Below are 22,729 nucleotides of genomic sequence, written 5' to 3' on the forward strand. Positions count from 1 at the left end.
ACCAATCAATCATCACATATCTATGATATTACTTAAGTATAATCTCCATTTCATCCTTTTAAAGCACAACATGTTAGCTGATTTTTCCCTTTAACATCTAAGGCACATGCATGCTCATTTGTTTGGCTCAACTTCACCTATCTTCCATTTTTCATCAAAAGAACATGAAACAACAACCATTTCCTTCATTTTAATTCATGACTAAATGCTCACAACACAACTAAAAATCAAAATATACTTCAAGAGTTAAGGTAGAATCAAGAAGAACTCATGAACCTCAAAATAGAAGCAAGGTACCAAGAACTTACCTTCAATTTTCCTCCTCCTAATGACCGAATACTCAAGAGCTTTCTCCTCTCTTTTCTCTTCTCTAACTTTCAGCTATGATGAACAAAGATGGACAAAACTTTGTTCTTTTCACCCCTTTTTCTTTTAATAAAACTTCATATTTCATCCATTTAATTCTTTAATACAAAAGACATGAAATTCTTATCATGAAACATTTACCTAACCCATTATCATGAAACATTTACCTAACCCATTATCATGGAACATTTACCTAACCTATCATCATGGAACATTTACCTAACCTATTATTATGAAACATTTACCTAACCTATTATCAATTTGTATCAATTTGTACCATGATGACTAGCCACTACATGTAAAATGGGAGGTTTGTCATGCAAATCCTCCTATTTTGCACTCCTATTTATTTGGCCACTTCAATTTAGCCTATAGCATTTTCAAACATTTTCACATAGGTTCTATTTCATAATTTCACCCCTTTTGTTATGGAACAAAATTAACTAAAATTACTGTGTTCTATCTTAAGCTTGGGCCTTCTAGAGGCCCACTAACATAATTAAACCTATGCCAACATTCACAGGATTCCCAAAAATTGGGGCGTTACAGATCACATAATAATAATAAATATATAAAGAAAAACAGAATGATAAAATTAATTATTAAAATATGAAAATGATAAAAAGGGGTTAAATCGAAAACAAAATAGAAAGCGCGGGATAAATTTTAAAGGAGAAGGACTTATTTGAACATGCACACAAACAAAGAGGGATCAGAAGCATAATATTTCAAACTATTAAAACACTACACAGTGAGAGGGACCTATTTATAGATCGGATTAAATTTTAGGGCCAATTTATAAACAAAGATAACTTGATTGCGAAATATAAAAACGCGAAAGGACCGATTACGAAAATATACCAATTAATAGAAACACGCGGATCCTAGCGGGTCAAAGTCGAATCGGGTCAGGCAGGTTGAAACGGTGTCGTTTTGGGGCTTATGGGTGCAGACCAAAACGGCGTCGTTTTGTAATACCTATATAAGTTAAAGTTTTTTTGTTTTAAAATCATTTGTTACCAGTTTCTAAAAAAAATTAAACTCTCTCTTTGTTTTCTCTGCAGGTCCAGATTCCGGCGAGGCAACTCCGGTGATCCACCATTGTTGTTGTCATGCCACCACCGACGTGATGGCCTAATTCAAAAGTACGTATTTTTTTATTTGTATTTATTTTTTCTTTGTTTATTTTATATATATATGTATATATGAAACAAAAGATAAATAATGTAACCAAGATCCGAAACGAAATAAGAAAAACTAAATAAGAAATCACCTCTGATTTGGCTTGGTGCTTTTGATTCCTTTTGTTCTTACTATTTTTGGTGTTAATCTATGCCTTTATTCCGTTTGTTGAGTAAAAATCTCCTTTTTTTTTGATGAAAAAAATAGTCCTCCCCCTTTTACCATATTTTGCTTGGCTTTTAATAGCCATTTTACATCAAAATTTTCTTCAATATTTGCTGTCTTTTCTTTCTCTAATTTTGCAGGTGCAGAGGGATGGTGGCCACAGTGGTGGTGGCAGAGGGTGGTTAGGGCAGAAGGGGGTGGTTGAGGCTTGCGGCTAGGGTTTCAAAATTGCTTTGTGTGTTTTTTTTTCTTTTGGGCTAGTTGGGCTAGGGTTTAGATTTGGGCTATTGTTGTTTGGGCTGTTATTTTTGGTGGGTATTGGGTTCAATTTAGCTTGGGTTATATTTAGTTTAATTTGGGCTGGTAATTGGGTTATTGGGCCACTCGGGTTTGATTGTAAACAGGCCAAAATTGGCCTATAACAATGGAAACTGAAAAAGTCTGAGCCTATGAATGAAAAAAATGGCATATTGATTAATTAATTTTTTATTTAAGTAATTTATTTGTTGTTCGAAATTGTTTTGAGAAATTTTGTTTATTTTTTAACAGATTGAGTATTTAAGATGGATAATCAATTTTTCGTATGCGTTTATTTCGATGAAATCATATTGACTACAACTGTTGGATGCATATATTATTTTAATATGAGTGATGCAATAATAATTAAAAACACATGATAAGTTGTTCAATATTATTTTAAAATATATTATAATATGTAATTAATTAAATTCATTGGAAAATAAAAAATTCGTATTTTTAAAATTTTTGGATCTTATTTTTAAAATATTCTATTTTCAGTATTTTATTTTTTATATTATTTTAATATATAATGTTTCAAATGTATTATTTTAGTGTTTTTATATTAATTTAGTAAAACCCGATTTTGGCCCCTTTTTGTATTTTTAAAATTTTGGATTTTATTTTTAACATATACTATTTTCAGTATTTTATTTTTTATATTATTTTAGTACATAATGTTTCAAATGTATTATTTTAGTGTTTTTATATTAATTAGTAATAACCCTAATTTTGTCCCTTTGTTTGTATTTTTAAAATTTTCAGATTTTATTTTTAAAATATACTATTTTTGTATTTTATTTTTATATTATTTTAAAAAACCAGCCAGCACCACTTTTCCCAAAAAATATTTTTTCATATTTTATTTCTTTTTATTTTATTTTTCATTAAAATATTTTTTAATATTTTATTTTATACTATTTTGTAAAATAGTATAAAACCCCGTCACATAAAAAATAAAATAAAATAAAATAAAATAATCAAAATATAACATGTCAAAGAAGTTTTATAAAAAGATATCTAATAAACTTAAAACACACTTAACAAATAAATTACATAAAATAATAATAATAAAACGTTCTTTGCACATAACATAATAGGCTTTTTGTACTTCAATAAAATTAAAAATAAATTAGGAATGAATGAAAATATAAAATAAATACAAATATACCTTAATATCTCTTTTAACCAAATAAAGCCTCGAAAAAATAAATTTATAAATTAAATCTAAATTAAATCAAAATCAATCAACAATAATAATAATAACACCTAAAATAAATAAATTACTTACTTAAAAAAAATTACCCTTTTTTTCCTTCTCTTTCCTTCCCTCCCTCTTCTTCTCCTTCTCTTTTTCTTTTTTTTTCTTCCCTTACCAATGCCACCTGCTTCTCCTTCTCTTCTTTTCTTCTTGTCATTCTTTCTTCCCAAAATGAGGTAGGGGACCATAATATATGGTCCCAAACACAGAAAAACCAAAATGCCCGTGCATGAGAGGTCTTCTCCACAGTGCCGCCTCTGGCACTGGCACTGGCACCATCGGTGCCACCTGTGGCAGGCCCACCACCAGTGCCCTTCAGCTTTTTTTTTTTCAATTTTTTACTGTTTTTATTTTTTTTTACTGTTTTTGTCAGTTTCCAGGGTGGTCACGCCACTGCCATAGGCAGCACCACCTTGGCCATACCATTTTCGTCATTAGTTTTTGCCTTATACCATTTAAGTATTTTTTTTTATAGTTTTGACATGTAAACTAAGGAGAATTTGAAGCAAAGAACAAATGCAAAGAGAATTTGAACAAGAAGATGACTGAAAAATCACTTATATATTTCATTAAGATGATGAACATATATGTGATACATGGCAGCCACCTAACGTGTAACTACTCCCACTAATATTTGACTAAAACTTAGCTTAAATTACACACAAAAGAAGTTGAACATCAAATTCAAATCAACAACAAATCTTTCTAACTTGAAGTCAAATTACAAAGCAACTAAGGCAAGTTACAAATAAACAAAATGCTGCTGCTCCACTGGTTCAGCTTCAATGCAGGACTGCTGTTGCATTGCAGGCCAAAGCTTAACACTCCTCTCTGGACTGTATGCAACAGACACCAATCCTTCTTATTAAGGAATCAAACTTTGTAGCACCGAGAGACTTAGTTAGAATATTAGCAAACTGATTTTTTGAGCTACAATGAATCAAATTTACCTCCCTTGATTGTTTAGCCTTTCGAAGAAAATGAAATTTAATCTTGAAATGCTTGGTCTTGCCATGAAAACTGGATTTTTGGCTATGGTAACTGCAGACTGATTATCAACTCTGATCTCAGTAGCTTCAACTTGGTTTTCATTTAGATCACTTAAGAGCTTCCTAAGCGAAATGGCTTGATTAATAGCTGCAGCAGCTGCAATGTACTCTATTTCAGCTGTAGATTGAGCAACAGTTTGTTGTTTCTTTGAATTCCGTCAAAAGATCCCTGAGCCAAGAGTGAAGAGATAGCCAGAAGTGCTCTTCATGTCATCAATGGATCCTGCCCAATCACTATCAGAATACATTATCAGCTTGAACTCTTTTCCCTTCTCAAACTTCACTCCATACTCCAAAGCCCCTTTCACATGTCTAAGAACTCTTTTGATTGCTTTAAAATGAACAACATTGCAACAATGCATGAATCTTGACAGAAGGCTAACAACAAACATGATATTAGGCCTTGTAGCTGTTAAGTAGAGTAGACAACTTACAAGACTTCTATACTCCTTTTCATCAACTTTCTCATGGTTTCCATTGCTGGTCAACTTTTCACCTTAAGCAACTGGTGTGCTAACAATTTTGCAGTTTGACATGCAAAATTTGTTTAGCATTTTCAAAGAAAAGGCCTGCTGACTTTTGAAGATAGCTTGGTCAGTTTGAGTTACTTCCATGCCAAGAAAATATGTTATTTCTCCCAAGTCAGTCATTTCAAAAACATCCTGCATCTGCATTTTGAACTCATCAATTAGCTCCCCCTTGCTTCTAGTTACTAACAAGTCATCCACATAAAGTGACATGATTAGCATAGTTTCATTCTCTGATTTTTTCACATAAAGTGTAGGCTTACTGACATACTAGGCCCTTGGTGCCTGTTTCAGACCATATAATGCCTTTTTCAGCTTGCAAACCTTGTTCTCTTCACCAGGAACCTTGAACCCATCTGGTTGTTTAGTGAAGATTTCTTCCTTGAGGAAGCCATTCAGAAATGCAGACTTAACCGCCAGTTGATGCACCCTTCATTGCTTCTGAGCAGCCAAGGCAAGCAGAAGCCTTATTGTATCTAACTTTGCAACAGGAGCAAAGGTTTTAATGAAGTCGATCCCATACTGTTGGCTGTATCCCTTCACCACAAGTCTTGCCTTGTGTTTGTTTAGAGTCTCATTAGTATTGTATTTGACCCTAAACACCCACTTCACACCAATAATCCTCTTCTGGTCTGGTTTGTCAACCAGTTCCCAAGTGTCATTGTAATGGCCAATTTTTGGCCTAAGCAAAAACCAAAATTCAAGTCCATTTTACAATGTTAAACAGCCCAAAAATCAAAACAGGCCCAATTTCCACATTGAAAGGCCCAAACCTAAAACTAAACAAACCTAATACAAAACAGCCCAAACTACTAACCCTAGCCCAGACCAATAATAAAAAATAGCAAAGAAAAAGAACCCTAGCTACCCCACGTCTCTGCAACACCATTCCCAAGCATCACACACTCCCACCAACTCCTCCATACCCTGCAAAATGAAACAAACACCAAGACAGAGCAGACGACAAGGAGCAATGGCAAGAAACTTAAAAAAATGTTGTATAGAAATGGCTATAAAGGCCAGATCTGAATGTAATAGAGGGGGCTCTCTTTTTTTTCCTTTCATTTTGGCAGTAAGAAATAAACACAAAAACAAGAAAGTGAAACATTCAATTTCAGATTCAATATAGTGATTCAATCAGCGTTTAAATACAGAAATAGCATTCAGGCATACGAAAACACCAAGATCAAAGGATTAAAAGCTTAAAAAAACCCTAAGGTGATTTCTTTTTTTTTCTTTCTATTTCAAATTCGGTTTTAAGTTTTTTTTAACCTATATATATATTAAAACATAAAAAAATACAAAAAAAAAAAAGTTTTTTACCTTTTCGAGCCACCGGGCGCCGGCGCCGGCGAGCCTCCGGTGGCCGTCCGGTGACCGACCCTTTGGCCCCCTCCCTCTCCCTTTTCTCTCTTCCTCTCTTTCTTTTTTTTTTCTCTCTTCCCCTCACAAATAATTTTTTTCTGAAATTAGGCCTATTTATAGCCCTCCAAAACGACGTCGTTTTGGCCTAACCCGTCTGCTGACCCGATCCGACCCGCTCCAAGGATCCGCGTGTTTTTCCATCTGAGGGGATAATTGCACTTTTAGCCCGTTCGCTTTTTCATGCATTCACAATCAGATCTTTTTGTTTTAATTCGGCCCTGTAATTTCACCCGTTTTTCAATTTAGTCTTTACTGCCACGCTGCATTTTGAGGGTAAGGCAATATTGCGTTTTGACCCCTCCAAGTTATGCGCGTGTTTTAATTAAGTCCTTTTTTTTAATTCTAAATTGGCCTTACCACTCTGTTTTTTATTTAGTTTCAGTCCTTTTTTTGTTTATTCTTATTTTCTTATTAAATGTTCTTGTTATTTTATAATAATAATAATAATATTATTATTATTATTATTATTATTATTATTATTATTAGCTTATGTTTTATTATACAATTATATACTTATAATACGTATACATGCTTAATATATTTGTATATACTTATGTAATATTAGTACTAAAGTTTTATTTTAATATGTATATATTACCTAAATGTTTTAGTATTATATGTATATGTATATTCTTCATATATTATATATATGTGTTCTTAATACTATACTATACTATACATATATCATATATTTTTAATGTTGTATTATTATGGTTTAATACTATATTATGCATATATTTTTCACATGTATATTGTGTACATATTATCTAACTTCTTATATATATTATGTTTTTAAGATCTTTGTTATATGTTTCTTTCATTATTCCACCTATTTTTTTAACTACCATAGTATTTATATATATATATATTTTATACAATCTTATGCATATATTTTACATCATTTTATTATCATTAATATTAGCATATGTTTTATTATTTATATATATATCCTTAATACATATAAGCACATGTTTCGTAATATTATTCACAGATATTTTCAACATTATTATTATGCATATATATATTATGTAAATATTTAAACATTATATTATGCATTTTTATATTACATATATGTATTTTTTAGTATTGTATTTTTTGTCATGTACATATTTGAATATTGTATCACATTTGATCTTGTATATTGTTTTATTATATATATATATATATATATATATATATATATATATATATATATATATATAATTTTTAACTCTATATCGAGTATGTATTTTAACAATATACTATGTACATATTTACATATTATCCCATGTATACATTTCCAATACCATACTACGTTTTTATACATATTATGTATATACTTTAATATTTTGTTATATATTTTTATACGATCTTATCGACACATATTTCATTATTCTTGTATATACATTTTACATATAGTATTATTTTCGTATATTATTACATTCATTATTATAACTATTATTTTCACTTATTTTTTTTATTATGTATTAGTTGGTATATATATATATATACATCTTTTATTACTATTATTATCACTGCTAATATATGTTCATATATACATATATATATTTATAATGTTTTAGTTTAATACTATTATTATGTTTAATATAGCATGCACAATTATTGTTTTTGAGATTATTGCCGCGATTATTATTCCGCTTCAATATATTTCTGGTTACGTCAGTTATTCATTTTTATTCCATATCAGCTTTGCTTTGCATTACAACAAAAGTTGTGTTCTTGTTTTCTAATTAATCTCAATAATCAAGACAATGTACCGATTTAATATTAAGTCATCGGATCTCATCGCTATGTTGGATGGAATTTGTCGGCTCGTGTTAAATCGGTATATCCTTCTCAAAAATCAAGAATTGAAAGTTCTCGTCTTTTCAATCGGATCACGATTAAATCTTATATTGAACTCGTATTTTTGAAAATCAAGTCAACACATGTTTATGAGATACCAATTTTGGGCGTCGCGAGGGTGCTAATACCTTCCTCGCGCGTAACTGACTCCCGAACCCCAATTTTTCTCTGGACTTTCACGTAGACCTAAATTTGGCCTTCTTTTTGTTTTAAAAATAATTTTATTAGGTGTCCGATCACATCTATAAAAAGGATCGGTGGCGACTCCCTTTGTTAATAAAATCGAAAGTTGGTTTTCAAATGTTTAATAAATCGCCACAATTAGCGACCAAGCAAAACTAAAATTTTTTTACGTCGCTACAGTCATTCTTATGTATCATCTCTATTTTAGCTTCCATGGCCCTTTTCCAACACTTTTCTCTAGCAGCTTCATCGAAATTTGTAGCCTCAAGTATTGCAACATCATATATTTGATAGATGTCAGTGATGGTTCTTGTGCCTCTCACAGGTTCATCATCAAAATCATCATCAATTTGCTTTCCTTCTTCAGCTAGTTGCAGATTGTTGTCTTGTTGACTTTCATCATCTTGTCTTGCATCTGTACCATTCCATTTCCATACATTTTCTTCATCAAATTTCACATCCCTGCTCACTATGATCTTTTTGGTGGAGGGATCAAAGATCCTATAGCCCTTATTTGTGCTACTGTAACCAACAAAAATCCCTGGCACAGATCTTCTTTCAAGTTTGGTTCTCTTCTCAGCTGGGATGAGAGTATAGCAGACACAACTAGACACCTTTAGGTGTGACACTGTTGGCTTGATTTCATAACAAGCTTCAAAAGGAGTCTTTTCTTTGACAGCATTGGTTGGCAGTCTATTAAGCAGATACACTGAGGTGTTCACAGCCTCAGCCCAAAATTTTCTTGGCAATTTCTTTCAAACAATAGGCATCTAGCCATGTCGAGTACTGTTCTATTCTTTCTTTCACACACTCCATTCTGCTCAGGAGTATAAATGGTTGTAAGCTGATGGTGAATTCCAGCCTGTTCACATAGCTTCTGAAATTTATTAGACAGATACTCAGTGTCATTATCTAATCTCAAGGCCTTAATCTTGCAACTTGATTGATTCTCAGCTAAGGCTTTGAATTTGCTAAATGCCTCAAATACTTCAGAATTTTACTTTTCGACCATGTGACTTCTATGGAATGACAATCTAACGAAGAGTGGAAGGCAACAAGAGGTATTCAACAAGATGACCCTCTTTCTCCTTATATTTTTTGTCTTATGTATAGAGAGAATAGTGAATGATGGGGCATGGAGGCCGATTAAGATTGTGCAAAATGGATCGGGCCTCTTGCATCTATTTTTGTGCCAATGGTTTGATTCTTTTTGCTAAAGCAACAATGGAGCAAATGGATATTTTGAGGAGGGTGCTTGGAATGTTTTGCGAATATTCTGGTCACAGGATTAGTAATGAGAAAACAATTATTTATTTCTCAAAGAATGCCCCTTTGGGTTTGAGAGGTGCCATCTGTATTGAGATAGGATATACTTCAGTTACGGATTTGGAGAAGTACTTGGGAGTTCTTCTATTTCATTGACAAGTTAGGAAGCCTACTTTTCAGCATGTTATTACCATGATGAGGCAAAAGTTATCAGGGTGAAAGGCTAAAACCCTTTCTCTTGTAGGTAGAATCACATTGGCTAAAGCTGTTTTGTCGGCTATTCCCATTTATACCATGAAAACGACTCCGCTTCCTAAAGGGGTGTGTTTGGAAATGGAAAAAGTCATTCGTCAATTTATTTGGGGCAATACAGATGATAAACGGAAACTTAGTTTGGTTAAATGGGAGGATATTTGTCGACCTATTTTACGTGGTGGCCTTGGAGTGAAAAGAATGTGTCTACAAAATGAAGTTCTTGACTAAAATCGGTTTTAATTTTACTCTCAAGCCCGATCAATTGTGGGTGCAAGTATTCTGTAGTAAGCATAAGTGGGCAGGGACTATTCCTACTGTGTTGCGCAGGGCTAATTGTTCACGATTATGAAGAGGATTGGGTCATGTTTTGGGATTTGTTAAAGAAGGGGTCGTATGGAATATAAGCAATGGAAGGATTACAGATTTCTGGAGTGATTATTGGGTCCCAGATCAAGGTGAACTGAGGAACCTTTGCTTGTAACCGCATTCATTGGAAATCATTCATGTGTCGGTGGTACAAATGCTAAATGCTAATGGGAAATGGAATCTGTCTAAAATTCGGCAATTGCTCCCTGAGGAAGCAGTAAATTACTGGAATAAGGCCGCAAATTAAGGATGACATCAATGATATGTTAGGTGTGGGTCCCACTATGTGGGAAACCTATATTTTCTGCCACATATTTAGTGTCTTTGTCTTCTTGGATTTGTCAAAAAAAAAAAAAAAGGAGCCATTCATTTTGGCTTTTACGGGTGGTGTGGGCAGAAAGGGTGTGAGCCAAAAATCTCAAATTCATCCAGAGAAAAAGAGAGTAGAAAATTTCATTTTTCTAAGCTTGGTGCAGCAGTGATCAACTCTTCGATCGAAGGTTCATCCGTGGTTCGATTGAGCTGATTTTTGGACAGCAGCTAGGCGATAAGGTGCTCTTGACTTTGTACGGTCGGATTTTTCATCCGAGTCTTGTAGCGTCGAAAATACCCATTTTCAGTAGCTGCGTTTTTGGTGATATTCTCTCATTTTCTCTCTTTTGCTAAAGATTACATATTGTTAGCCTTGTTGGAGTTGAATGCTTGTTGTAGGCTTGATATTGTGATCTTGTAGTTGAACATTTGATGATAGTGGAGCTCTTGATCGGACTCTAAAGTCCCGTGGTTTTACCCTTGATTTAAAGGGTTTTCCGTAAAAATACCGGTGTCTCTATTTATTTTTATTGTGGTTGCATTAGTTGATTTGTGGTTGATTAAGGTTGCTAGAGAACATATCTTGTGCTATTGTGCTTGCCATAATTTTTGACAGGAGTTATAAGGAGAGAAAGAACACCGGTTCTGCTTTCGCTTTGTTTCGGTTGTTCGGTTTCTTCCTAACATGATATCCTTGGTTGGCGCTGGAAGAAAGGGAGACCTTTTTCAACTAAATCAGCTTATGAAGCGCTAAGTGGAGAGGCTATGTCTGAGCAGAATGCGGCTTGGAGAATAATATGGAAGACTTTTCTTTGGTTGGTTGCCAAGGATAAATTGCTTACCAATGCTGTGAGGGTATGACGACATTTAACAACTGATCCATCGTGTACCCAATGTGGTAACCCGATTGAAGATGCTGACCATGGTTTACGGAAATGCCTGCCGGCAGCGGGATTGTAGAGCCAATTGATAAGACATGATAAGTTACAGGAATTTCGTTAATATTTCAGAGCCTGAGAAAGTTTGCGATAAACTTGGAGAATTGGGATAATATTGTTTGGGGTGTTGTGCTGGTGTTTAAGGAAGCGACGTAACATTTTGGTGTTTTATAGAGATTTTACGGATCGCAAAAGTGTGTGGGAAAAGGGTCACCGGTGGTGCAATGAAATAGTGAAAGCATTGCAACTTAGTAATAGCAGTAACGGAAGTGTTCGTCGGAGGGAATGCAGGCAGGTTGGATGGGAAAAACCCGAACCAGGATGGATAAATGTCAACATTGGTGGTGCGCGTAATCTCCAAAAATAGAAAATATTAAATTAAAGACTTTATTCACAAGTTCCTCCAAATTACACCCGTTTTTCGATTTTGATATCTAAATTTATTTTCCTCTCATTTTAATATATAATTTATTGTTTTGTTATATATATATATTTTTTGTCTAAAAGTTAAAAGAGTTAAAAATTGATGACAAATTCAACTAATTAAATTGTGCCATGTGTTCGACTTTAATTGATGATGTGACCATTAATCGTTGATGTGATTATTGATTAGTAACAATAATTTAAGTATTGAAATAAAAAAATTATGTTCCAAATTTGAAAAAAAAGTTTCAATATTAAAATGTGAAAGATTTTTAAAAATTGTAAAAATTTAAAATTATAACAAATCTATAAAAACATATAAAAAAATATAGATTCGAAATGGACTTAGATTAAATTCATTATAATCATTTATTTAGATTCATTTTGGATATGGTTGAGAATACTGTAAAAACTATAAAATTATTAAAATATATATAATTAATAACTAAATTAAAACATTATTATTCAAAATAATAATGATTAATATTAATACATTATTTTTTTGACACTTAATACTAATACATTATTATTAAAACATTTGGGGAAAATGATTTTTTTAAACGATGGAAGATGAAAATTCCCCATTTGCCTGAGATAACAAAAAAGTGAGAAATGTTGTTTATTTACTAGAGTATATTATGATGTTTTGGGCAAAATTATGATTTCTTAAATTTAAATTTCATGATTATTTTTCGATTTTTAGATTTTTGAAAATATAAAAAGAAAAATATTTTTTCTGTAAATAACTAAGTTTTTTTCTATAAAAATCAAGTAATTTCATGTTTCCTTTTACTAGGAAAACCTAAATTTAATTTTAAAAGAAGAAATATAAAAGAAATTAAAATGATTTTTCTTGTAAAATCCAAATTTTCTTATAAAACCAAATTAAATCTTTATAAAACTCATATTTTTTCCTTTATTAGAAAATATTAAAATTAATTCTAAAAATTAAATAAATGAAATTAAAAATATAAAATAAGTGATTAAAATTAAAACTTAATAAAGATGAGTGAGTAAAATGAGTGTATATTAACATTACCATTAATGGGGAGTGGCTAAAATGAAAAAACTATCTAACAAGGAGTGATCAAAATGAGAAAGCTATCTAACAATAATGTTATATTTGAAATTTTTATTTTTCGATAATCAACATGAAAACTTATTAAAAGCGAACAATTGTATAGTTTATTCTAATATTTATTGTTTTATAAGTTAAATTAATTATTGTTAAATTTATAATTAAAACAAATCTTAATTGATGAATGATACCATCTCCATCTAACACATTATAATTATATAATATAGACAATTGTTATTAACTAAATTGGAAGTGGTTGAGAAAAGAAACGAAGATCTTAAGCAATTAGTGCTTGAACATGGCATGCAATTAAGATTTACCTACAACTAAAAATAGGTACATTTTATCATTAGTCATTAAATTATGGATAATATTTTCTTTTGGTTAATTAACTAAAAAAGTTACAACTTGATCACTAAAATTTTCAAAAAAACAATTTTGTCATCCAACTGTTAAGTAGGGGTGTAAATGAACAGAGCGTTCGATGAATTGTTCGTGAACCTTTCGTATATGTTCGTTTATTAAGCTGAATAAACGAGTATAAACAAAATTTTTATATTAGTTTAATAAATGAACGAACACGAACAGAGGTATGTTCGGTTCGTTTATGTTCACGAACAAGCTCGTTTTTTTATTAATGATGTTTTCTTATAAAAATTCCATTAGTATATATTAATAAAATTATCTTAATTTGTATTTTTTCATTTATAATATAATTATTTATATTTATATTTGACTATTTTACATCTAAACAATATATGTGTGTATGTATTTATTTATTGTTAGTTTATTTATTATTTATTAACATTGTTCATGAACATGTTCAATTAAGTTAAATGAACATGCTCGTGAACATTAAACAAACGAATATGAACAGATGTTTGTTTGTTCAAGCTTAGTTAATTTATAGTCCTACTGTTAAGTGACACCTTTTAGTTGGTATAATAACAATTTTAGTCCTCAATTTTTATATTTTATTAATTTGACCTGATTATAAATAAAATGATAAAATAAATTTTTTAAATTTAGAAAATTTTAAAATTAAAATAAAAGTAGATAAAATTTCAAAAATAGATAAAGTGAGAAAATGAGGGAAAATTATTTTAAACCCTCTAAATTTTCTCTCTTTACAATGTGCATAGAAATATTCAATACCCATTATTTAAAAACATAGAAAAAAATAAAACATTAAGAAAAATTATTAATTCTGTATTTTTACCTTTTATGTTTCTTTACATAGTTTTTTTTCCATTATAAGAAAATAAAAAGTTAGAATAAAATTTGTTTTTATAATTTAGGTTTTAAAAATAGATTAAATGACTTAGAAATTTGAATTGAGTCTGAAAAATAAAATATTTTGATATATTTTGTAATTTTTTTTGTTAAAATATGGCATGGAACTTGACTTTAAGTTATTACTAATTTGGTTTAAAGAAATAGTAATGAAGCATGTAAAGATATAACTTTTTTTGTTTTCTATTCTTAATTTATTATTGGATTTTATTGAATGATAAGTTTTTTTTATTTTTTATTTTCCATACATTAGCAACAACATTTTTGAGATTTTATTTTTCTTGAATTTTTATATAAAATTTTCTAATTTTAATAATTTTGAGTTTTCTTTTATAATTTTTATGTATGATCATGGTCAAATTGAAAAAGAAAATAAAAGTTGAGGATTGAAATTGTTATTATATCAACTAAAAATGTGCCACTTCATAGTTGGGTGACAAAAAGATTTTGAAAGTTTTAATGGTTAAATTATATTTTTTAAGTTGAGTGACAAAATAAAATTTACCTATAATTTAATAACTAAAAAATATTTAATTATAAATCTCTGTAAAATTATATGCAATCAATACATTAAATATAATTAAAAACTCAAAAATTTTTATTTTTTTCCAAATTTTCTAAGAATTCTGATCGACCTATGTTATCGGCTCATTCATTTTCATTTTCTTTTATTTTTAATAAAAAAATTTCTCGAACGGATTGTGTCAAACTCTTAGAGAGACTACATTACAAAACTGCCATTGAATTATTTCTAATATCCCACTTAAAGAATATTTAAACACACACTCGTTTAGACCAAGAATCTTCAACCTGATTACCCACAATATATAAATAACCCACAGCATAGTAGAGTTATTGGAAGGGGAGCTGCACATGGAGACTGAAGGCACAATTTCGATTCAAATGAATCCTAAGGTATTTTCTCTATATTTTGTTAGGTAATATAATAATAGCAATAAAATGTGCTTAGGCCGTTGCTTGTGTTATGCGGCTTTCCACTTAAAATGTCTAATAATTTATTTTTCAGCCTGTCGAAGTCGGCCATCAGGTGCTGCGGTTACTCAAGTTTGACTTTTCTGGGGGTTTGACTAATAAGGGAGGGTTGATTGTTGACTTGAGGACGAGATCTAATGGAGAAAAAAAAGTAAATTAAAATGGAAAAGGATTAAGAAATTCTTAGCATTTACTTATTTTTCTCATTTTCTTATAAATAATGACGTTCTTCACGTTTGCACGTGTATGAGATCTAATTTTGCATGTTCTTTACAGTAATTACTTCAGCAGTTTTAATGACCAAGAATAGGAGTTTGTATTTATATATAATTTTTATTATCTAGTTAATCGGTTATATAAAATTTTAAATTGTAATTATAGAATTTACAATTATCAGTTATTTATTTTATGTTAATTTCATTTACTTTTTAATCATGTATTATAAATTATTTATGGTACTATTTTTAAGTTTGATAAACTTTTAAATTTATATTATTAATTGTTTTACAAAACGTTGTTATTTACTACTATGTTATGTGTCAAATACTATTAATATTTAAAATAATTAATATTATTAATCTTTTGTTAAATATCTAACTCTTTTTACTAATAATTTTATTTAATAAAATTTTCAACATCTAAAATCACATAAGTCGAAAATTTTAATTTAAAGACATGCAACTTGATAACTTATTAAATATTATATTACAAAGCTTAACTCTAATTATATTTTGATATTATAAAAGTTATGATATATGATAAAAATTTATCTCTATGCTATCAATCATGTCATTTATCAATTATTTTTATATTACTTATCATATATTATTTATTTTAATTATGAAATTTACCATATAAATAAGTTACACATATAATAATTTAACTAGCTTTGAACTAGGTTACTCAACTACTAAAATTATTAATTTTAATGGTAATGTTGAGGAGAGAACAATTTAATGGATAAATTATATATATATAAATATATATATTTATGTCCATGTACCGTCAAGGTTAGGAGTCTGAACACCATTTGCCAAATTTCATGCCTTTTCATCAATTGATTTAATGAACATTTTCATTCTAGCCTTCTAATATACGTAACATATAGCTGAAGGGTATTTAGTTTGTTCAATGGATTCATATCAGTGAAGATAACTTCCATGCAATAGTATCCTATGTATGTATATGTATCTGTGGTTTCTCACATTTTAGCTTTGAATTGTATCTGACATTAACACCTAATTTTTAAAAAATAAAAATAGATCGAAAAAATCCCCCGATTGAATCAAAATTCTTTACAGTTTCTGTTTAAAAAACATTAAATAAGTAAACAAGTTTGTGATAATTTTTTGTGACCTACATTAACTTAGTAGAAAAATAACAGAAAAGACAAGCTTTGAGACTTCAGATTCCGTTGGTTTTGTTAATCTTAAGAAAGGGAGCAAACCTGTTTTGAATATTTTCTTCTCCCTTGTGCAAGCAAATCCAGTTCAACGTTCATATAAGTTCGGCAAAAAGCCATTAACAAAGAGATAGAGCTTGCTGCAATCTTCATTTACGTTTCTACATGCAAAGTCAACCAACCCTGCCTAGTTATATATATATATACACTCAATCTTCCCTTGAGCATAATATTCCTCCTTGCCGACAACTTTGTAGCCATTGACAACAGTTTTTTTGTTGAATCTAAGGTTCTTTTGCCTCATTTGCCGATCAAGAAAAGCTTATTTGCTTGTAAAATGGACCTGGTTCATCTAACTTTTAACAAGGTAACGACACGACTTCTATGTTGTCTTTATTATCAACTTATTTTTCTTGTCTTAATTATTACTTGTAGTAAACTTCATTGGACAGGTAAGCCTGTTCTAGGGAACTGAGTTTTGACAAATCTAGTTTTAAATACACATAGATATTATCTTTTTTTTATTAAAATCTTTGAGAGAGAGAAAGAGGAAAATAATTGATTAAAAAAAAAAAGCATATGGGATTATGTAGGCGTGCAGTGCCAAAAACGATGGGGTAGCCCTTTTCCACGCCATTAAAACCGGCTTTTTTAAGTGCCATTGTCTCAATGCAAATGTATCAGAGAATATAAGTAGTGAAGGTAACGCGTAATATATTGTGTTGATTACCTTTATTAATATAAACGTTTTGCCCCATGTGACCCCTTTGCTGCATTTCTCATGAGGTGCTTCCTCTTCACTTTTCTTTTTTTTTTTTTTTAGTACCCTTTCCACATATATATATACAATGGCACGGGATCCATTGCTCCTTAGCCACCACCACCTTGTTCAACACTACAATTTGTCTCTTCCATTTCTCTGATCTTAAACCTTGAATTCTTCAAACCATTTGCCTCGAGACGCCGCCAGCAGTAAATATCGGCTGTGAAACTTTGGTTTTTGTCAGTGTCAAGCTTAATGTTGTGCTAATAATGTTGATGTTTTAACTACATTTTGACTGATAAACTGATAGGTATTCCTTATTATTGTGAATTTTTCAGGTATAAATATCTTGACATCTGAATTTATGAAATGGGACTTGTGCGGAATCCTAATATGAGAAGTGGGGATATGTTGGAAGGAATGCTCAGCGATTATGTTGGAGGAAAGGCAAAGGCCAAGGCTCCAAAAAATGCCTCGTCTCGGCTTGTGACAGCTCTTACCTGCCTGCAGTTTGCCTTTGCAGTTTATGCAACATTCCTTTTGTACTACATGAGTCCAGCGGTAGACTTAAGAACCAAACCGGATTTTGCTTGGGCCACACGGATTGCAAGAAACATGAAACAGTTCATCATCCCACCGCATGTTCTAGGGCGCTACCAAGAGGCCGCTTCTTTCATCCGAGCTGAAATCCCTCCGATTACACCATCCACAATTTGTGAGACCGAGAAGCTCGATTTCATGCAGAAGAAGTCCAATGATGTTCAAATGATCAAGTTGAAGAGAGAGTTGTATGATGAATTACTGGATTTCCAAAGCAAAACTATTGGCACTGAAACTCTAGCTCAGTTAATGGCAATGAAATCCAAGTGGAATATTCGCGGTCCGAACAAACCAAAAGTGACAGTGCTCTTGAACCATTTCAAGAGAAAAACACTTTGTGCTCAGCTTGATTCATTGCTTCACCAGACACTTCCATTCCATCATGTTTGGGTGATTTCATTTGGAAGTCCAAATGAGCAATCTCTAAAGAGAATCGTCGAGACCTACAACGATTCTAGGATCAGCTTCATTAGTTCAAGCTATGATTTCAAGTACTATGGCAGGTTTCAAATGGCTTTACAAACTGAAGCTGATCTTGTATATATCCTTGACGATGACATGATTCCTGGTAAAAAAATGCTACAGATTTTATCTCATGTAGCTGGAACTGAAAAGTACAAGAACTCTGTTTTGGGCAGCATAGGAAGGATCTTGCCTTTTAGACAAAAGGATTTCACATTCCCGAGCTACCGGAAATTCCGATCGAAGGAGGCAGGGCTCTACTTGCCTGACCCTGCCTATGATATTACAGTCGATAAAATCGTGCAGGTCGATTTTCTCTCTAGCTCCTGGTTTTTATCTTCCGAGCTTGTCAAGTCACTTTTCATTGAGACACCTTTCACATTCATGACTGGTGAAGATCTTCACCTCAGGTATGTTTACTTGAACTGAAACTCTCAGAAATCATCATGGTTATTTTATTTGCATATAGACATCGATGTTCCACACCGGGAATATTAGGATCCGCTATGATATATGTGTCATTACCAAGTAGAATTTAATTACATTTAGAGAAAAATAATTATAGAAGAGGGATCCTTAAATATTTGATGAACTATGAAAGAGAAAGGGCTCAATGCAATAGAAAGTTGGCCATACAACTAACCTGATCTAAAAGTTGATGATGTTGAAAGTTGACTCAAGAAGCATTTGAGGTACTAATTCTGTATTTAATTCTATGAAAGAATCACTTTTGTAGAAAAGTATACATATTTATATGCTAGTTCCACTTAAAAATGGATGCTCTGTATCCTGTTTCCACTATTGATATTTCTGCATCATTGATTTGTCTGTTCTAAATTATATACATACTTTCAAATTACACATAAATAATCATTAATCTTTGATTGGATAATATTTTTTCTTCTTTTTTTTCAAGATACTGATGGTTTTATTTATTTTTTGGGTAAACTTGTGCAGTTATCAACTTCAGAAGTATAGAAATGCAGGCTCATTTGTTCTTCCAGTTGACCCTACTGACAAAGAAACATGGGGAGATAGTGAACACAGGCTGGCTTATGTGTCGGAAACAACGGTGATCTTCAAGGACATAGTTCAAGTTAGAGATGATCAATGGTGGAGGGCACTAAGTGCTGGTTATGTAACTCAGTGGGCTGCAATGTACCCTCAAAAGATCGATTCTCTCTTATACGCTCACTCTCTCGATGAGGTCAAGGCACTTGCACCGCTGCTCGAAAAGTTCAGGTCCACTGTCGGGAAGAAGGCTTACATTGTAGTCCCTGGAGGCAGCTTCTGCCCTTGTGAAGATGCTGCTACAGCATTGAACTGGCCAAAGTTGGTTTGTAGAGAGCGAAGATTTAAGATTTTTGATTTGCAAATCGGAGCACTTTCAGGAACATCAAACTCTGAGGTCCCAGTTGTGCAAGCAGTGTACTCTAGCATGAAAGGGTTGATCAAAATTCACAACCCTAGTGTGGTGATCACTGTGACTGACATTGATCCCAATGTGAAGAAAGCTCTGAAGATGGCAACCGAGACGAATGTAAATGGTACTGCACTCGTACTTTTACCAAGGCCTTCGGTCTCGAAGGTTCTATGGATGGCTGATCTAAGATCAACAGCATTGCCAAGTAAGAATGTCAACCTTCTCTTCTTTAGAACTATATCTGTATATAGTACCTGATGAGCAATAATCTAAGTGGTCAATTGTGAATTGCAGATTGGAACCGGATGCGGGTCTCCGTCAACATAATAACTCAAAACCGTGCTTCTTCCTTAACAAGGCTTCTTAAATCTCTGAGTGATGCGTACTATATTGGGGATGAGATTCCTATCAGCTTCAACATGGACAGTAAAGTGGATGAGGCAACTATTAAACTTGTAGAATCATTTGAATGGCCTCATGGTCCTAAAACCCTTAGAAGGAGAATCATTCAAGGGGGCCTCATTAGAGCAGTTAGTGAGAGTTGGTATCCAACATCAGATGATGACTATGGCCTGCTACTCGAGGACGATATCGAAGTCTCTCCTTACTACTATCTATGGATCAAATATGCTCTCTTAGCCTACCATTATGACCCTCAAATATCACTTCCCGAGCTCTCATCGATCTCTCTTTACACTCCTCGGATAGTTGAAGTCGTGAAAGAAAGGCCGAAATGGAATCCAACCGACTTCTTCAAACGCATTCACCCAAACACACCGTATCTTCACCAGCTACCTTGTAGTTGGGGTGCTGTTTTCTTCCCCAAACATTGGAGAGAATTCTATGTGTATATGAACATGAGGTTCACAGAAGATGCCAAATCAAATCCAGTTCAAATCCCAAAGTCTAGAACAAATGGATGGCAAGCTTCATGGAAAAAGTTTCTCATCGACATGATGTACCTTAGAGGATATGTTAGCCTTTATCCCAACTTTCCGAACCAAGCTAGCTTTTCGACCAACCATATGGAACCAGGGGCCCATATCAGTGCAAAGAACAATGTTGTTAGGCATGACAAGGCAGATTTTGAAGTCCCATTGTTGAAGGAAGATTTTAGATCCCTTTTGCCTAATGGAAAGATGCCACCAGCCTCCAAGCTGCCATCACTTAACCTTTTCAATCAACCCGTTTCATTGAAGGGACTCAAGGCAGCAGGCGCCAAGTTGGCCCAAGATGTGTTACGATGCGATAATGCCACCGAGATTGTGACGGTTAATCATATCACCGGCCTGCCACAGCAATGCTCGAAATTCCAATGATTGAAATCGTTGGTTTTTGGTTATTCTTTATTTCTTTCATCAGAAAACGAAACTCACCAAATGGAATATTTTTGTTTGCTTTTATACTTTGATGTTCTATGCAAATCAATGAAAGCCAAAAATGGCTACGCTGTAAATTTTGCATTTTCTCGTTCTCTCTAGTTTGACTTTCTGATTTGAAGCCAAACACTTGAAACATATATTTTGCATTAGATTTCAAAGATCTTCGTGCCGAAACGTCTAAGAAAAACCTGATCAATTGGAAAAATCTCAATGCGAGTATCTGCTGAAAATGGCCAACCATGCTGCTGTTATGTTTTTGTTGAGTGCATACTGCTTGTATGCATGTTGTAGCAAGTATGCATGTTGCAGCAACATATTTTCTGTTTTAGTTGCAATGTAGTTTAGTTTGGTTGAAAATGAACTTAGTTTTGATGGGATGACTGAGATGTTTATCAAGTTACTAGGCTATGTGAAAAATAAAATAGAATAAAATAAATAAAAATAAAGAACACATAAATTTTACGTGAAACCCTTTCGGAAAAAACCACGGCAGAGGAGAAGAAAATTCACTATGTCGAAAAATTTTACTCAAATACAAGAGGAATAGACTATGTCTATTTATAGGCTTGCAAAGCCATATTCTAGTAGGATTGAAACACCTTATCCTAATCAATATAAAATAGATGGAGTTTAATAAGGTTTAAAACCTTATTCTAAAATAAAATAAAAGAAGTCTAGTTCTATATGGATTTTACTTTTATTTTATTTTCCATCGTATTTTATTTAAATAAGAATTTGGGTCACTTAATTCTAACAATCTCCACCTTGACACAAATTCTCAATGAACAAGTTCTTCATCGCGAACTTTCAATAAACAAGTTCTTCACCTCTTCCAAAAACCCTTAAGGGTTTAACTTCAACAATGAACACCAACCAAGTCTAAGCAATGCTCAAACTTGGTTATAGGAAGTGACTTAGTCATCATATCTGCAGGATTTTCATGAGTGCTAATTTTGCTCACAACAATATCACCACGAGCAATAATATCACGAACAAAATGATACCGAATATCAATGTGTTTTGTTCTCTCATGAAACATTTGATCTTTTGTAAGAAAGATGGCACTGATTGTCACAAAATATCGTGCTGATTTGAAGGTCTTCATTGAGTTCACTAAATAGTCCCTTCAACCAAATAGCTTCTTTACAAGCCTCGAGAATCGCCATGTACTCACCCTTTTGGTAGACAAAGCGTATGTAGTTTGCAAAGTGGCTTTCCAACTAATTGCACAACCTCCGATTGTAAAGACGTAACTCGTGAGAGATCTTCTTCTATCAAGGTCTCCAAAGCAAAATCAGCATCAACATACCCTATAACTCCATCTTTAGTTCTTCCAAAGCGTAAGCAAACATTAGTAGTGCCTCGTAAGTATCTTAAAATCCATCGAATCGCTTTCCGGTGTTCTTTACCAGATTCGCCATGTATCGCTAAGCTGACTTGTTGCATATGATAAATCGGACGTGAACAAACCAT

At 32.2% G+C, this 22,729-nt stretch overlaps 1 protein-coding gene across 1 annotated transcript; it reads left to right on the forward strand.

Annotated features, from left to right (window-relative positions):
• The first annotated feature begins 17,351 nt into the window (after nucleotides 1–17,351).
• LOC108468833 (uncharacterized) lies at nucleotides 17,352–21,330 on the forward strand. Its single transcript, XM_017769692.2, has 4 exons — nucleotides 17,352–17,628; nucleotides 17,728–18,861; nucleotides 19,409–20,079; nucleotides 20,169–21,330. The coding sequence occupies exons 2-4, from the start codon at nucleotides 17,759–17,761 to the stop codon at nucleotides 21,191–21,193; spliced, it is 2,799 nt and encodes a 932-aa protein (XP_017625181.1). The 5' UTR covers nucleotides 17,352–17,628; nucleotides 17,728–17,758; the 3' UTR covers nucleotides 21,194–21,330.
• Nucleotides 21,331–22,729: the final 1,399 nt, after the last annotated feature.

Source organism: Gossypium arboreum, chromosome 8 (assembly GCF_025698485.1).
Source record: "Gossypium arboreum isolate Shixiya-1 chromosome 8, ASM2569848v2, whole genome shotgun sequence".
Taxonomy (NCBI): domain Eukaryota; kingdom Viridiplantae; phylum Streptophyta; class Magnoliopsida; order Malvales; family Malvaceae; genus Gossypium; species Gossypium arboreum.

Coding starts and splice junctions, on each gene's coding strand:
- LOC108468833 (XM_017769692.2), top strand. CDS start 17,759: ATGGGACTTGTGCGGAATCCTAATATGAGAAGTGGGGATATGTTGGAA. Junction 18,862..19,408: donor GGTGAAGATCTTCACCTCAG/GTATGTTTACTT, acceptor AAACTTGTGCAG/TTATCAACTTCAGAAGTATA. Junction 20,080..20,168: donor AAGATCAACAGCATTGCCAA/GTAAGAATGTCA, acceptor TGTGAATTGCAG/ATTGGAACCGGATGCGGGTC.